The sequence below is a fragment of the Charadrius vociferus genome, unplaced genomic scaffold (genome assembly GCF_000708025.1).
Source record: "Charadrius vociferus isolate BGI_N301 unplaced genomic scaffold, ASM70802v2 scaffold481, whole genome shotgun sequence".
Taxonomy (NCBI): Eukaryota; Metazoa; Chordata; class Aves; order Charadriiformes; family Charadriidae; genus Charadrius; species Charadrius vociferus.
In genome coordinates this window covers 30,717-48,323 of record NW_009646849.1, presented here as the reverse complement: position 1 = coordinate 48,323, position 17,607 = coordinate 30,717, and the positions used below count along the sequence as shown (strand labels likewise).

Genomic DNA, 17,607 nt, shown 5'->3' with positions numbered 1-17,607 from the left:
TATTTTCATCTGTCTTAGGAAACTACTGATGAATCTGAACTGATGGTATATCTAATATTATAAGATTTCAAACAATGAGGGACAAAGATGTCTTGGATCAGTCCTGGCTTCATTTACATCACAGTGAGATCAGTGGGACTATTCATGTAATAGATGCATAGTCCAGGAGAGTTGTATTGATATCTCATAATTCTACAGGTCCTCTGTCTCACTGAGCAATGGGCCCACATTTCTCCTAGTCTTTCTTTTGTCTCCTATGCACTTACAGAAGCCCTTCTTGTTGTCTTTGACATCCCTGGCCATATTCAATTCCACTGGGACTTTAGCTTTCCTAACTTCATCCCCAGATGCTTGGACAACATTTCTGTGTTCCTCCCAGGTTACCTGTCCTTGATTCCACCCTCTGTATGTATCCTTTTTGTGTCTGAGTTTGGCCAGGAGCTCCTTGTTCATCTACACAAGCCTCTTGGCATTTTTGCCTGACTTTTTATTTGCTAGGATGGAGCTTTCTTGAGCTTGGAGGTGATCCTTGAATATTAACCAGCTTTTGTGGGCTTCTTTTTCCCCTAGGGCCTTATCTCACAGGATTCTTCTGAGCAGATCTTTGAAGAGACCAAAGTCTGCTCTCCTGAAGTCCAGGATTGTGAACTTGCTTTTCACCCTGCTCCCTCCCCTCAGGATACTGAACTCCACCATCTCATGGTCACTGCAGCCACAGCTGCCTTTGACCTTCACATCCTCAATGAGGCCCTCCTTTTTGGTGACTATGAGGTTCAGTAAGCTCCTCAGTCACTTGGAGGAAGTCATCATAATACACTCCAGGAACCTCCCGGATTGCTTATGCGCTGTTGTGTATTTTCTCCAACATATATCAGGGTGTTTGAAAGCCCCCTTGAGGACCAGGGCCTGTGAACATGAGGCTGTTCCTATCTTTAGAGGGCATTATCCACTTGTTCTTCTTGGTCAGGTGGCCTGTAGCAGAAACCCACTATTATGTCACCTTTTCCTGTCCTCGCCTTAATTCTAATCCATAAACTCTCTGTTGGCTCCTCTTCCATCCCCAAGCAGAGCTCCATGCACTCTAGCTGCTCTCTCACATAAAGGGCAACTCCCTTGTCTTCCATTTATGTCCTTCCTAAAGAGCCTGTATCCCTCCATTGCCACACTCCAATCATGGGAGACATTCCAACACATCTCCGTAATCCCAGCAAGAACACAGCTCTGCAACCGCATGCAGATCTCTCACTCATTGTATTTATTCCCAATACCGTGTGCATTAGTATACAAGCACTTCAGAGGGGAATCCCAGCATGGTGAGTACCTGGAGAGGGTTTGGGGGATTTATCCACAATGGCGCCTTGTAGACACCTTGTGAGCACCTCAATTACATAGGGAATTACAATTACATAGTGAAATTTAACTGAAGTTAGTCGTCTTTGTATTAAGACTGGGTAGGTAGCTATAATTAAAATTTAAATTAAAACTTCTCCTACCAATGCAGCATATTTTATTCCTATATTAGACTGTAAAATACCAAAATAAGCAGATGTGGGTATAAATCTTGGCACAAATCACACAGAGCGTTACAGATTATGTGTGTACACATACAAGACAGCATCATCAACCCAGTGAACTGTATTCCTCAACTACTTTTACTGGAGACAGAAAGCCTATCCTGATCTTTGTTGCTACAATTTAAGAACTGTAGTCCATAGTAATTACTTTCCCTTGCAAGTTAATTGCTGTTTTCAAAAATGTGTTCTGTGTACTACATCACTGATGAAAACTTATTTCTAATTTATGTGAACTCTGGAAATCAGCCGATAGGCCCAGTCAGTATTTCCATAAAGCTTCTATGACATTTTTGGGCATCTGTAAGACATCAGAAGCACTCTTCACCTAATCTCACTCTTCTTAATTTCCAATAAAATATACTGCATTGGTTATGATGTTGGTGTTTGGGTTTTCCTTGTTGTGTTTTTGTGTTTGCTTTTTTTTTAAATCTCCTTGGTGTGACATAAATTACTGCTTTATCATTTGTACCAAAACCCTCTATTATTTTTGTTTTGCCTATAGAACCGCAGAGAGCTTTTGCATTCTCTTTTTTTCCAGAATTAAATCAGTTCCGTGGAACTTTAGTTCTTGCCTTGCACACTATTAGCTCCTACTTTCTTCCTTTGGCAGTAAAAAGAATTCTACACTATTCCTAGAAAACTTGCTAATTCTTTTTTATGGTACACAGTCTTACATGGCACTTGAAAAAGTATTCCTTGCTCCTTCAGTGACTGTTTTCTACAGCATGTCATTACCCCTTCCCAGCAAATACATCAGTATGTCTGAAATCTCTACCGTTATTCTTAAATGATAAGCCTTGATTAATCCCATGCAGCTCTTTTCAGTGTCACACCACTCAGTAGTCCTTTCTTTCACTCGGCTTTTACTAGACAACATGCCACACCTGACATGTAGAGAATGGTCTGCCACATAACCTGACTTAACTAAAGAGATAATTAAGCAATTTCCTTACCATCCAACTGTATTATTTATATAGCAGACTCATCATCCTTTTTGAATGACCTAAGAGATCCTGCTGATTGCTAAAGGTATTTCTAAGTCCTCTGAGGCATCCTCTGTGGAGCTGGCACCCACATAGCATCACTATGTGAAAATGTAACCATACTCCTGTATTGTGGTTCTTACAAGTCACAGTTATTTTTAAAGCACTAAAGGAGTGGAGAGTTCTGTGAAATTTTACCAGTAAAAAACTTAATATTAATTTACAAAAGTCCTGTATCTTTCCTGGCTCTGTCCCTTATAGCTATATTTATCTGCTATTTGGCTATACCCATTTAGCTTCTCCTGAAGTACATGTGTTCTATTTGTCACATTAACTTAGCATTTCACAAGTAACCTCCACGTCATTAAAAGTTTTCCTAAGTTTTAGTGACATGGCCTGGAACATTGCATTAGCCTATCTATCTTTTCTTAAAATGGATAGTTTCATGACATTTCTTTAAATCCCTACTCTTTAAAACATAAAATTTATGTAGAACCCTAATTTTTTTCTCCCCCTTTACCTCACCTCTTAAACAATTGCATTTGTCATTTGTCTCACTGTCAAAATTTAAAATATCAATATAATTTTAATCATTTAGTACTAAGCTAGATAATTTATAACCATGATTGTCTAGGTAGTAATAGTTGTTAATTATTATATTCACTCCAAAATAATATTTCTTAAATATTTCTACTGCATAAAGTTCCAATTTGTAGTGGAATTAGCAATCATAAACATGGAGACTCAGAAATTTCAATTTAGGCATATTTTCCATCAAATAGCGTACCTCAAAAGGGTGTATGCAAAAATTCTCACTGGGAGATGGAGTTCTTAATATAGATGGAAGAGATCTTTATTACTATTTAATGTCTCTGCATATCAAGTGTAATTTATTCTACTAATCACTACATTGTAGCTTATGTACTTCTAAATTATATATAATTACAAAATACCATCAAAACTTTTTAGGAAGAAAACCCAGAAAAGAGTTTTCTTAACATAAACCAGTTTCTAAACTAAATGGGAGGAAAGAGAAATTGCTTCTTTACTCAGCTGGTTTTGGATGAGGGAGAGACCAAAGTATTCTGCATGATCCTCTCTACTGTATCGTGCAGCCACTTTACAAAATACTCAGAATGGCAATCTTCCAAATTCTTCTGCAAATTTGTTTTTTTGGGTTTGTTTGGGTTTTTTTTTTTTGCCACCATAGTTTCATCCTAAAATATTTCAAATCATCAAGTCGAAACTCTATTTCCAGCCTTATTGCCTTAACAAATGTCATTTGCTTGAGAATTATTGATAAAGGACAATGACTCTCAGGGCAATAAAAATAAATCAGAAGTCACAAACAATATGGACAATGAAGGACCGTGTGATTACTCCAGCCTATACATCAAAAAGAAACTTAATATGTTCATCTCTTCCCACCATTGATTTGACATATATATGTAGGCAAGGTAAAGGGAAAGGTAGGATTCACGGAATAAAAGTTTAGAAGCAGAGAGAGGACCTACACTTTTGCCTAAATACAGGTGAACCATGAAAAGATAATTCAGTGTGGGTGTCCATTATGTGTAAAACAGTAACGCTAAATCCAGGTAGCATAACTGGACTGAAGACCACAGATGTAAGAAACAGAAGAAAGGCACAGAGTGATTAGTGTAAGTCAATATTAAGGAGCACAGCTTTTCTAAAACTAGGAAAAGGGAAACAGAAGAGATGAAGAGAATTGTAATTGACCACTTAGTTTTCTTCAATTTTTACATATTCTTGGAATGATCCAGCATTTTTTCCCACAGAAACTAGTTGTGCCCAGCCATCTGATTCCTACAGTGCAGGCAGTAATATTTGTAACTACATAGTTTTCAAAAGTACAGTATCATTAATATTCCAGAATATAATGTTTTTTCTTTCAGCTCATATTTTCATAGAATCAGAATAGTTTGGGGTGGAAGGGACGTTTAAAGGTCATCTAGTCCAACCTCCTCCACACGGAGCAGGGACATGTTCAACTTGATCAGGTTGCTCGGAGCCCCGTCAAACGCAGCCTTGAATGTTTCCAGGGATGGGCCATCTACCACCTCTCTGTTGCTGTATTTCACCACCCTCATTGCAAAAACTTTCTTCCTTACATCTAGCCTAAATCTATGCTCTTCTAGTTTAAAACCATTACCCCTTGTCGTACTGCAACAGGCCCCGCTAAAGATTTTGTCCCCATCTTTCTTATAAGTCCCCTTTCAGTACTGAAAGGTCGTGATAAGGTGTCCCCGGAGGCTTCTCTTCTCCAGGCTGAACAACGCCTACTCTCTCAACCTGCCAAACAACGCCAACCCCTGTTCTCATAAGAGAGGTATTCCAGCCATATGACCATTTTTGTGGCCTTCCTCTGGACCTGCTCCAACAGGTCTATGTCTTTCCAGTGCTGCAGGCTCCAGAGCTGGATGCAGTACTCCAGGTGGGATGTCACCTGAGCAGAGTAGAGGGGCAGAATCACCTCCCTTGACCTGCTGGCCACACTTCTTTTGGTTCAGCCCAGGATACGGTTGGCTTTCTGGGCTGCCAGCATACCTGTCGGCTCATGTCCAGCTTTTCATCCACCAGTGCCGGTACCCAGTCCTTCTTGGCAGGGCTACTCTCAATCCCTCCAACCCCCAGCCTGTATTGATAACAGGGCTTGTCCCAGCCCAGGTGCAGGACTTTGCACTTGGCCCTGTTGAACCTCATGAGGTTCACACGGACCCACTTCTAGAGCTTGCCCAAGTCCCTCTGGATGGCATCCTGTCCCTCAGGCATGTCAACAGCACCACTCAGCTTGGTGTCATCTGCAGACTTGCTGAGGGTGCACTCAATCCCACTGCCTAGGTCATTGATAAAGATACTAAATAGTACTGGTCCCAATACAGAGCCCTGAGGAATACCACTTGTCACCGATCTTCATCTGGACATCGAGCTGTTGACCAGTACTCGCTGGATGAGACTATTCAACCAATTCCTTATCCACCAAAGAGTCCACCAATCAAATCCATATCTCTCCCATTTAGAGAGAAGGGTGTTGGGGGGGACCATGTCAGAGGCCTTACAGAAGTCCAGCTAGATGACATGTGTAGCTCTTCCCTTGTCCGCTGATGTAGTCACTCCACCATAGATGGCCACTAGGGTGGTCAAGCAGGATTTTCCCTTGCTGAAGCCATGCTGGCTGTTTTGAATCCCCTCCCTGTCCTCCATGTGCCTTAGCATAGCTTCTTAGAGTATCTGTTCCATGATCTTCCCAGGCACAGAGGTGAGGCTGACAGGTCAGTAGTTCCCAGGGTCCTCCTATGTAGCCTTTTTAAAAATGGCTGCAATGTTTCCCTTTTTCCAGTCTCATTGAACTTCCCCTGACTGCCATGACTTTTCAAACATCATGGAGAGTGGCTTGGCAGCTACATCAGCCAGTTACCTCAGGACTGTGGGATGCATCTTATTAGGTCCCATAGGCTTCTGTATATTCAGGTTCCTCAGGTGATCACAAACCTGATCATCATTTACTTTTGGAAGGACTTTGCGCTTCCAGTCCCTGTCTTGCAGGACACTTGTACTCGAGAAGTGTGGGAAGAGAGATTGCCAGTCAAGACTCAGGCAAAAAGGTTGTTGAATACCTCAGCCTTCTCCTCGTCTGTTGTTACCAGTTTTCCAGTCTTGTTCATCAGGGGGATACTCTTTCTTTGACCTTCCTTTGCTGGCTGACATACCTGTAGAAGCCCTTCTTATTCTTCGCCAAGTTCAGCTCTAGCTGTGCCTTCACCTTACTGACTCCATCCCTACACAGCCAGGCAGCGTCCCTATGCTCTTCCCACGATACCTGTCCCTGCTTCTACTGCCTGTGCATTTTCTTCTTGGCCTTTAGTTTAACCAGTAGGTCTTGTCCCATCCATGACAGTCTTTTCCTTTCCTTTCCTGATTTCTTACACCTGGGGACCGAGAGCTCTTGCGCTTTATGGAAAGCATCCTGCTCTGTTCTGATCCCTTGTCCCTGAGAGCAGTGTTGCAGATGGAGTGATGCCCTTCACTTGTAAGAGAGAAGCAGCAATATATTTATTGATATAAAACAATGATTTAACAAGATTTGATGGCAAGGCACACTTGGGTTTTTTTACTGTGTAGAAGATAGGATCAGACAGAACTGTCAAGAAGACCCTCCTGTTAAGTCAAGGTTTCAGAAAGGACACCCTTGCTTTCTAAACTCCTTCTCAGAGAGGAGTCTAGATGTGGCTGGATACAATCCTTGTCCCAGACTTGATCAACAGCGTATGTCTAAAGGATTTTATATGCACAATCAATCCTTTATATCACTTAGCTAAGAATTTCAAAAATTATCATCCTATAAACCATTTAGCAAGGATCTATTGCAGCAAGGAATCTCTTAACCTCAAGGAGTAATCTTGAGAGGTGACCCTACTCAAGGGAAGATCCTGGTGTACAGCCCGCTGCCATTCATGAGAGGTCCAAAGGCTCTTGGGTTGTTCACTATTTATGGGGGTAAGATGACTGACTTGTAGTCATATTTGCATATTGACCATAGTACCAGTATTGTGGTGAGGTGGGCACATTGCTTAAGTAAACCCTTGGCTATTGTGTTGTTATCTGTCTCCCTGAAACCACCTTTGAGCCCCGGATGCAGCCGTCACGACTAGATGCACCCACTATGATTGCCATGGGTCGTTATTGCTTGGGCAGGGTTATGGGAGGTAAAGGTCAGGTTGTTGCCTGTGGGGGAGCACACCATCATAGGCAGTTTCCCAGGGAGTCCTATTGACTGCTTGAAGAGCTGGAAGTTTTCTTTCCTAAAATTCAGGGTCCTGACTTTACTCTTTGCCTGACCTATATCCCTCAGGACTGTAAACTCCACCAGTGCACGATCACTGCAGACCAGACTGCCTCCAATCTTGTCGTCACTGATTAGCTTACTTGCGTTGGTGATCAACAGGTGCGGTATCACATTCCCTCTGGTGGGACTGTCTATTACCTGGCTTAAAAAGTTATCCTCAATGCATTCCAGGAGTCTACTGGATTGCCTACAGCATGCTGTGCTAATTTTCCAGCAGATGTCGGGGTGGTTGAAGTCCCCCGGCAGGATGAGAACCTGTGAGCGTGATGCCTCCTCTAACTGAAGTAAGAAGACTTTGTCAATAGGATCCCCTTGGTCAGGCAGCCTGTAGTAGACAGCAACTACAAGGTTCTCTTTGTTACCTCTGTGTCTAATTCTCACCCATAAGCTTTCAGCCTGCTCATGGCTATTCTTCAGAGACACCTCTTCACATTCTATCCATAATGAACTCTGTTTGTAACTGAATAGAAAAGAAATCCATCTTTTAAAACATGTTTTTCTCTCTGTCTTGGATTGGAAACTCAGTTTCTTTTTTAAATACTCATGTAACACACCATTTTGTTACCCTCTCTAAATATTATCATGTTTAGCAATACCTTCCTTTTTCATTTTTATAAAATCCTTCTCAATTTAAAAGTTTGTTCAACCAGTTTAGATAGATTACCAAACATGTAAAATTGTCTTTCACAGTAATTGCAATTACTGTATGATGAAACAGGGCTATATAAAATAAAACCAACAAACATTTTTATTTTTTATACAGTGAGAAAAATTATATGTAAAGTACATCTACCACTGACAGCTGAAAAGGAAGTATTTCTGTGGAAGAACAGCAAGAAATTCACTGAAACAAGAGTTTGTAAAATATCAGTGACAGATATGAAAACAAATCACATCTTCACAGCTGATCATTTTGTGCAATAAAATTGCTAAATGAAACAGATGTCTCTCTATTTCTCAGCTTGGCTGACATGAATCACAGATGCCCATTAACCAAAATAACTATAGGAAACACTTAATACTAAAAGTAGCAGAGAAATATTTTGCAGAACTTTTTTTAGTACTAGGGTGAAATGACAAAACTTTGCAGTGTGGATTGGCACACTGCCCATACATTTCAGAGCTGGGTCCAATTCAATGTCAGATTCAGTGTCCAAGCATATAGGGTGGTCTTTAGCCAGCTTGATTCTTCTAATAACATCTGGATTGAATTAAGAGCTAAGAAAATGAAATGAGGTATTCTCTTTCCTTGCTTTTATATAATACACATTTTCACTCCTTTATTTACGTGTGCCAGCCTTGTTCATTGTATCTATAGCTTTATGTTTCCTGATCACCCAAGAAGACCTTCTGAAATGTCATTCTGAATTTGAAGTTTTTCCACAATAACTGTGGACTGTTATGTGTATACATAAAATTTAAAATGGATTACCAATCCAAAGTGAAATTATTAACATTTTTTAGAACATGCAAAATGTTGTAGCTTAAAGTGTTCTTCTAAACTATGAAGGCTTGTACTCCATACAAATATGTTACTTTGAAGTGCAACTATCAGCTCCCTAAAAGCCTTTATATGGATGTCTTAAAATCTTATGTTCAGCTCCCTTCCCAGTCTTTTGGCTAATATAGATGGGAAAAAAACTCTATAAAGTTTGAATTTGGCAGAGGTAAGAGGTTAATGATTTTGTGAGTGGTGTAAAGAGAATATTTTTCAGTTCCAAATCAGCTCAGTGAGAATTTTTGACATGTGCATAGCTACAGGACACGGAATGCAAAACCACTAACATTGATAGTACCTTATGTATTAGACAAATAAGTATATTGAAATATCTTTGCATCCTGAATTGGATCTAAATATAGTTGTTCAAAAGCTTCATAGTTTGTAGCATAGGGATTTTCTTCATTTTCTGATTTAGTTCTGTTCACTACACTGTGTTTGCGCTTCTAGTGCCAAGATACATTCTCAGGCACCAGAATGCAGTTATTGGGATTGCTAAATTATTTTACAAGTTCTTGGCTTGCTTTTGCTAAATATCCCTCTCCAAAACAATTTCCTTGCATGATTTGTGAGTTAAATTTGGCTAGATACTATTCCTGGGAACAGTTTGCATGAGGTTATGCTATTCTGGAGATAGACAATTTGTTAGAATGGATTTTGCCAGACTCTGCTAACCCATTTCTGATAAAAGAACAGGCACTGCAGCCACAATGTACTATCGTCAAATTTTGTAAGAATTTATAATACTAGATCTGACTTTGGAAAGCATATGGAAAAACTGCAATGTGCCCATTTAAAGATTATTTTTCTCCCCATCTTTCTTGCTCAAATGGGCCTTTATTTTGTTTTTCTGGCACACATGTCTAAGGAACAGCAGCCTCCTATAACTGGTCTTCATCACTCTGCTGTGAAAATATTGCATCTAGTGGTCATGTACCACCAGTGAGCTCTTAGGACCAAAACGTTCTGAAGATAACGTGGCATCCTAGGAAGACCTAGAAAAGAAAACACTTACACTAAATGACATTATAAAATAGGCCACAGCCTGGAAGATACTGTCCAGTCCCCTAAAAAGTATGTTACTTGAAAGGGTGAAAGGTCACAACTTTAATGGGCCATCAGAGAGGAGCAGGAGGAATTAAAGTTCACAATAAAAATTTCGTCCACAAAAGAGGAGTGAGAATGGCTTGAAGCCTTCAGTTTGAAGTCAGCAAGAGAAATTGAAGGAAAAGGAAGAACAGGATTTATTTGTAAAGGATTTCTCTTAATATCTGCTTTCTTACTCTTCATGTTTCGTGGAGCTTCCTATTTCTTTATGTATTATAGAATGAAATAAAGATATTAGTAAGAAAATATGTCTTTTATAAAGTAAACATACATGTATGTAATGTAAGCAGTTTAATTCGTCATTCTTTGACAAATATTTACAGTGTTTCTCAAGGTTTATTTCTGAACTGAAATAAAATAGGAAAATCTTTATATAGAATATCAAAGTTCAGACCGATGATAGGTTTCTAAATTTCTGCCATAAAGGCTTAGGTCCCAGATTCCATGAGCTCCTTCTGTTCCACATATTGCGAGCGTGTTGGAAACATTCAGTGTTTGAAAATGTTTTACGGCAGCAAAGTTTACTGTTTGACTTCAGCTCATCCCACCAGTCCACTGTGTATGTTTTGTTTCACTGCAAAAGGCAAGGAAAGCCACATTCAAATGCCCGATAGTTGGATATTCTACTTCTGATAATGAGTTGAAATGGATGCTATGGAAGACAATACGAGGGGATATTTATACTAAGCTACATATATGTTTTTCATGATCTGAAATATCTGCTTAAATAAACAACTTCACATGACTAAGTATGATCTTACTGCAGTTCTAATTGATTCTGTTAAGGTGCATTCAAATAACTACTTTTAGAAAGGAAAAAAAATGCACTAGTTCGGTCTTAAACTTTTTGGAACATTCTGACACTTTTGAGTGTGAAAAGTCTTTATATTTGTATAGCATTTTTGTAATCAGGGCTTTTACTTGATACATTTAATGGTGAAAACAAATCTGAATGCCAGATTCTTTCAGTTAATTATAAAATCAATGAGACTGGAAGGACATTTCCAAAAAGGGGATGACAGAAATTATGGTAAGCATGTCCAAAAGATCAGATGAGCCAACCACATTACTGCATCAAACAAAACAACATAATTGAATAGGGTTTTTTTTTGTTATGGATGTACTAAAGTCAGTCAGTACTACAGGTCATTAATAGATGAAGTTAAGCTTTATATTACTTACATAATGGGTATTAAAGCAGTACTGAATACTTAATAAATTTGTTTCTTTCCTTTAGGCTATTTACATTAGTTGATGGAGTAAAAATGATAATGACTTAAAACAAAATGTTCTTAAATTTAGGAGAAATATAAAGAATATGAAAAAATAATTTAAAAAAATAGTATGACATGGAACCAGTTGTTCTATTTTCCTTAATTGTCATGTATTCTGCCATGTTCTTTATCTGCTTAGTGAATTTACAACTAGCACAGCAGGTTGTGAATTTTTAATAGGATGTCTTCAAGGAAGAAAAAGGTCAGTATTAACATAAATATCTTCTTTAAGAATTGTGGTGCAAAGGTTTCTTAGCAGAGAACAGGTGTTGCTGCAAAACTAAAATCTGCCACAACAGTAAAGGTAAAAGATTCTTGGAGCTATGTTAGGAAAGAAATGCCTCAGTATGACACCATGACTGCCAGTCAATGGTGACTGAAAATTATTTTGTTTTGTTGGTGTTAAATGTATTTGTTGCACACAGAATTATTTAATCTATAATAATTATTTAAAAAAAAAAAACCAAAACAAAACAAACTATTTTGTTACTTCTAAATAAAATGCTCTTATTTTTCTTCTTTTTCAGCTTCATTCTGACCAGGACAAGGGAGATGGATCCCTCAAATACATTTTGTCAGGAGATGGGGCTGGTACTCTTTTTATAATTGATGAGAAAACAGGTGACATTCATGCTACTCGGAGAATTGACAGGGAAGAGAAAGCCTTTTACACGCTGCGTGCCCAAGCTATTAATAGAAGAACTCTGAGACCAGTGGAACCTGAATCTGAGTTTGTCATCAAAATCCATGACATCAATGACAATGAACCAACGTTTCCCGAAGAAATTTACACTGCTAGTGTTCCTGAAATGTCAGTAGTGGGTGAGTGCTTTATACTGAGGCACAAATGCCTGTTCTGTGTTACTTGATGAAAAGTCAGTCATGTTTGGAATTCTACCTGATGGGTTAAGTATCATTCTTTTTGGTTTGTTTGTTCAAGTATTGGAATTGCACCCAGAAACAGATTTTTGTGATTTGAGATCTATTTCTACTTAGAATATTCAAATTATTAATTTACAGTGATTTGTAATATAAATATAAATAGAAAGTAGTTAATGGTAACTCACCCTCCTCCTTAGGAACTGTTAGAATAAGATCACTAAATTCGTCTGTTGAAAGCTCAATGAGTTGATGCTTTCATTTTCACTAGAGGTCCCCAGTAGTAAGCAGTGAATGGAGAGTTGTCTCCACTTTCACTCTTTCTGTGGCTGAGTTACACATTTACTCATGTGCTGTTGATGCACCACCTGAAGGCAGACACAGTCTATGCTCTTTGCTTTCAGTTTTTTAGTGTATGGAGAAATTCTCTCATGCTTTCAGTTCCTCCCTTAACTCACTCATGAATGGCAGTTTCAAGAATCTTAAACAGCCATTTGAGTTAATCTTTCTTCTGTTTGCAATATATTTTCCATTCCTATCTTACTTTCAAAGTTGTGGCCTGGATCATGCCAGCTGGTTGGATTCATAAACAATAGCATTTTGGAATATGAGCTGTTATTAATTGGTACATACAATTCCTTAGGAAGAATTTTGAAAAGCTTAAAAATATATAGTCTCTTTTTAAAAATTAATATTCACTTATTCACTGTATAACTGTAGATATAATACTAATTTCTAAATATTCAGAAAATACACAATAGCTTCAATATCTCTTTTGGCTATTATTACCATCGGAATTACTACCACTGCCTGAACTAGATCAGTGTTTTGAGATGTTTTGTATACACAGGTATTGAAGTTTTAGTACTTACTTTCCTGGGCTTTGGAAAATGCTGAAAGAGTAAGAAAATACATACTGAAATTATTGAAAGAGAACGGCCTCAGCAAAACTGTGCAGCAATATGTGGAAGCATAATACTAATAATATTCTATTCTTAACAAGATATTTCAAACTACGTTTAATTTGTGATTGAGTCATTTTTAAAAGTCCCAACATTCAGCAAGCAGTTTTTAGCATAAAGGATAAAAAGAGAAAGAGGAAGAAATCCGTCAGATGATTGCACAGGGCTGTACTGGAATCCCATCAAACTACTCCACAGAAAGAGGAGAACTAAAAAGTCTTCTTTCTTACTGTTCCAAAATAGAACAAAATGTAATACTGGTTTATTAATTTACTGAACAGTTCTCTAGAATCACACATTTCAGTAAATGTATATAGCTTGAAAGAGCTATCTTGAAAGAGCATTACTACATTTTCTAGAGAAGTATATGGCAAGATTACAGTTGGGTTGAAAAAAGACATCTTAGAGCTTCTACTTTATTTTTCATGTCCTTTCTATAAATTCCAGAAGGCATTGCTTAAAATATTCTTGGGAAGATCTTATCAAAATGATTCATTGCTTTCATTAAATGTTATGCTATTATATAACATTCAATTATAATCTATGTATTCCTAATTTTGTCAGCCTCAGTTCCACAAAGATCATCTTTTTCTTAAGTGTTCTCAAACACTCAAGACATAATTTCAGTGATTCTAAAATATTCAGGATGCAAGGTCCCAGTGTATCTGCACATCCACATAGATCATACAAATTTTAAAAGTGCAAATTTTGCAACACTGCAACAAAATAAATACATAAGAAAAAAGAGATAAGATGATAAGAAAAATATCCAAAAAAACTACAGTGATAAGTAAAAAAACCCAAAAAAAGGTGGATGTATTTAAACTATTAACCCTGTATATTGCACAAATAGTTGTGCAAACAGACTTTATTCTATCAGACTTTATTCTGTTAATAAAATGACCATAATTTAGAGAATTTTAAATAGGATAAAATCTATAATGTTCCTGGACTTTTAAAATGTTGTCATTCAGTTGCCAGACTACTGACTACCTGGTATGTAGAATTTACTTTTATCTTTATGGCTTTTAGCTTTATGGCTGATCCTTAGAGGCATATTTTCACCTCTGGTCCATGAGTGGATGACACAATTATATAAGGTTTCCTCAAATTTAATTAATTTCTTTATAACACTAATTTAATTTTCCATCCTAAACAAATGTACTCTGTAATCTCAAAACTAAAGACTGAGTGGAGAAGGAGAGAAATGTTCTAAAAGAACATTCTACATAAAACTTCTGAGACAAATAGAATTAATTAGAAATTTTAAAGTCAGTATGTTAAAAAGTCTTCATATATTTGTATAACAGTTAAATATACTATCACATAATCAAATAGAAAATATTTTAAAATTTATATCTTTTTTCATACATCATGCAATTCAAGCATTTTTAGTACAGAATCTTGCGTGAGAAACTTATGAAAAAAAGAAGAAAAAAATATTTTTGTTACCATGACAGCACATCCCCATCAAAAGGAAAATAGGAAGAAATTCCTGTATTGCTCTATTTTGCTCTCTCCAGATTTTTTTTTTTTGAGTTGTAGTATTGCGAGTAGGCCATTACTTGTCCTGTACTCTTGGCCATGGGCTAAGAAAGTGTCAGACTTGTTGATGTAAGGAATGCAGAGAGAAATTGCTGTCTTGGATGTAATTGCACTGTTGCATCAAATGTGTATCCTTCTGTGGTACACCTCTGCGAGCATATTGACACATAAAACCTCTCTATAAGTGTCTGAAAACATTAGACAGAGTTTAGGATATGAATATTTTCTCAGGCATAGGTACCAGAAAGAGAAATTACAAAGCCAAATTACAGTGGCTCTTACTTGGGCAAGTAGATAGGAGTTATATTCTTGTGTAAAAAGTACTATACTATCAGGACTGTAATATTTTCACTATCTAATGCAGCATAGTCAACATAGTATGGCATTGCACTATGTTGGGAGTCTAGGAGAGAGACAGATTGTTGGAACAGCACCGTACCTTCCCTGGGACAGACTTGTCAGGCAGACAGGATGCATGATACGGAGGATTCACTATCCTCTCTCCGCCTGGCTGAACACAGTGACTTAAGAGATAGGGGAGAATGGCAACAAGGTCCTGCGCAGCACAGCAGGCACGTCTCCTCTGTGACTACCCCACCTTCCCAGCTGCCCTTGCATAAGTGGAACCAAACAATGATGAGGATGATGGTTCATCCAGGTTGGAGGTGTCACCAAGGTTAATTTGGCTTATGTTCTGTGTCAAAACTGCTTCCATAAAGAAAAAAAGACAAGTCATTGTCACAGGACACTCTCTCATGAGGGGAACAGAAGGCCCAATATGCCAACCTGACCCACCTCTTAGGGAAGTCTGCTGCCTCCCTGGGGCCTGGGTTAAAGACATAAATAGAAAACTTCCTACCCTGGTAGGGCCCTCGGATTTTTATCCTTTATTGATTTCTCATGCAGGCAGAGATGATGGTTGCAATGAGAAGTCCGAGGGCAATCAAGAGAGACTTCAGGGCCTTGGGAAGCCTGGTTAAGGGATCAGGAGTATAGGTAGTGTTCTCCTCTATCCTTCCAGTTTCAGGGAATGATGAGGGAAGGAACACAAAGAGCCAGCAGATCAATGTCTGGCTCCACGACTGGTGTCACTGGAAGAATTTTAGGTTTTTTGATCATGGGTCAGTCTACACGACACCCTGCTGGTGACAGACAGAGTACACCTGCCTCAAAGCAGGGAAAGGATCTTTGCACAGGAGTTAGCAGGGGTCACTGAAAGAGATTTAAACCATATTTGAAGGAGGGAAGGGATAAAACCACGCTCGCTAGAGATAACCCTGGGGGCAGCACGTCAGTGTTTGAGGGATGATGCGCTAGCAAGGTCCTTCAGTCCACTCCACAATGTACTGAGTACACTGGAGTGCATTTGAAATGTCTTTATATTAATGCACACAGCATGAGGAAAAAGCAAGAGGAGCTAGAAGGTTTGGGCCAGTCCCAGAGCTATGACGTCATTGGTATAAACAAAACCTGGTGTGATGAGTCCTGTGACTGATGTGCCATGATGGACAGTTATACGATCTTCAGAAGGAATAGGCAGGGCAGGTGAGGGAAGGGGCTAGCATTGTATGTAAGGGAGGGATTGGGTTGTATGGAGCATACAGTTGGTGACAGCACCATGTAGAGGCTCCAGGTAAGAATGAAGGGGAAAGCAAATAATACAGATATTGTTGTAGGAGTCTACTATCGACTACCCAGACAGGACGATGGCACCAATGTATTATTCCACAAGGAATTAAGGGATATGTCCATATGAATTGCCCTTTTCCTCATGGGTGATTTTAACTTTCCAGACATCAACTGGGAATACCATACAGCAAACACAAACAAGTCCGGGAAATTTCTGAAGCATGTTGAAGACAACTTCTTGGTGCAGGTACTAAGAGAGCAAACAAGCAAAGGTGCCCTCTAGATATGTTGTTCGTAAACAGAGAGGGACTCATTGGCAAAGTGGTGATTAGTGTCTGTCTTGGTCACATTGACCATGAAGTAGTTGAGTTTCAGATCGTTAGAAATAGGAGAAAAACTGCCAGCAAAACTTTGACCCTGGATATGGGGAGAGCAGGCTTTGGGCTGCTGAAGGAGCTAGTCAGTGAGGTCCCCTGGGAATCTACTTTTGACTGTGTTGGGGTCCATGAATGCTGATCACAGAAGTAATCCTGGTTATATGCAAAAACTGGGGGACAAGAGGCTGGAGAGCAGCCTCACAGAAAAAGATCCGGGGGTTTGGGTTGTTGACAAGTTGAATACAAGTCAACAGGGTGCCCTGGCAGCCAAAAGGGCCAACCATGTCCTGGGGTGCATCAAGCACAGCATAGCTAGCCAGTCAAGGGAGGTGATTGTCCCACTCTACATTCCATTGGTGCAGCCCCACCTCGAGTACTGTGTGCAGTTTTGGGCGACTCAATATAAGAAGGACATCAAAGTATTAGACAGTGTCCAGAGGAGGGCAACCAAGGTCCTAAGGGCAAGACTTATGAGGAGTAGCTGAGACCACTTGACTTGTTTAGCTTGGAGAAGTTCTGAGGGTGACCTCATTGCAGTATACAATTTCCTCAAGAGGGGCAGTGGAGGGGGCAGTGCTGATCTCCTCTCTCTGTTGACCAGTGATAGGACATGAGGAAATGGAATGGAGGTGCATCAGGGGAAGTTCAGACTGGACATTAGGAAAAAAATCTTCACTAAAAGGGTGGTTGGTCACTAGAAAAGCTCCCCAGGGAAATGGTCACAACACTAAGTCAGTCAGAGTTCAAGGAGTGTCCAGACATCGCTCTTAGTCATACAGTTTTATGTAGTACTGCGAGGAGGAGGGAGTTGGACTCAATGATCCTTATGGGTCCCTTCCAACTTGAGATATTCTATGATTCTGATAGAATGATTCACTAAAAATGTATCTATATATTTATGGAATGCCTTGC

The 17,607-nt window shown here is 39.0% G+C and overlaps 1 protein-coding gene across 1 annotated transcript in view; it reads left to right on the top strand.

Moving 5' to 3' along the window:
• CDH10 (cadherin 10, type 2 (T2-cadherin)) overlaps window positions 1–17,607 on the top strand; it is a gene marked incomplete at its 3' end in the record, with an annotated part of 63,976 nt that overhangs the window by 15,658 nt on the left and 30,711 nt on the right. Inside the window, exon 2 of the mRNA XM_009894160.1 lies at window positions 11,831–12,125. Coding sequence (XP_009892462.1) covers window positions 11,831–12,125 — 295 coding nt within the window. The remainder of the gene's footprint in view (window positions 1–11,830; window positions 12,126–17,607) is intronic.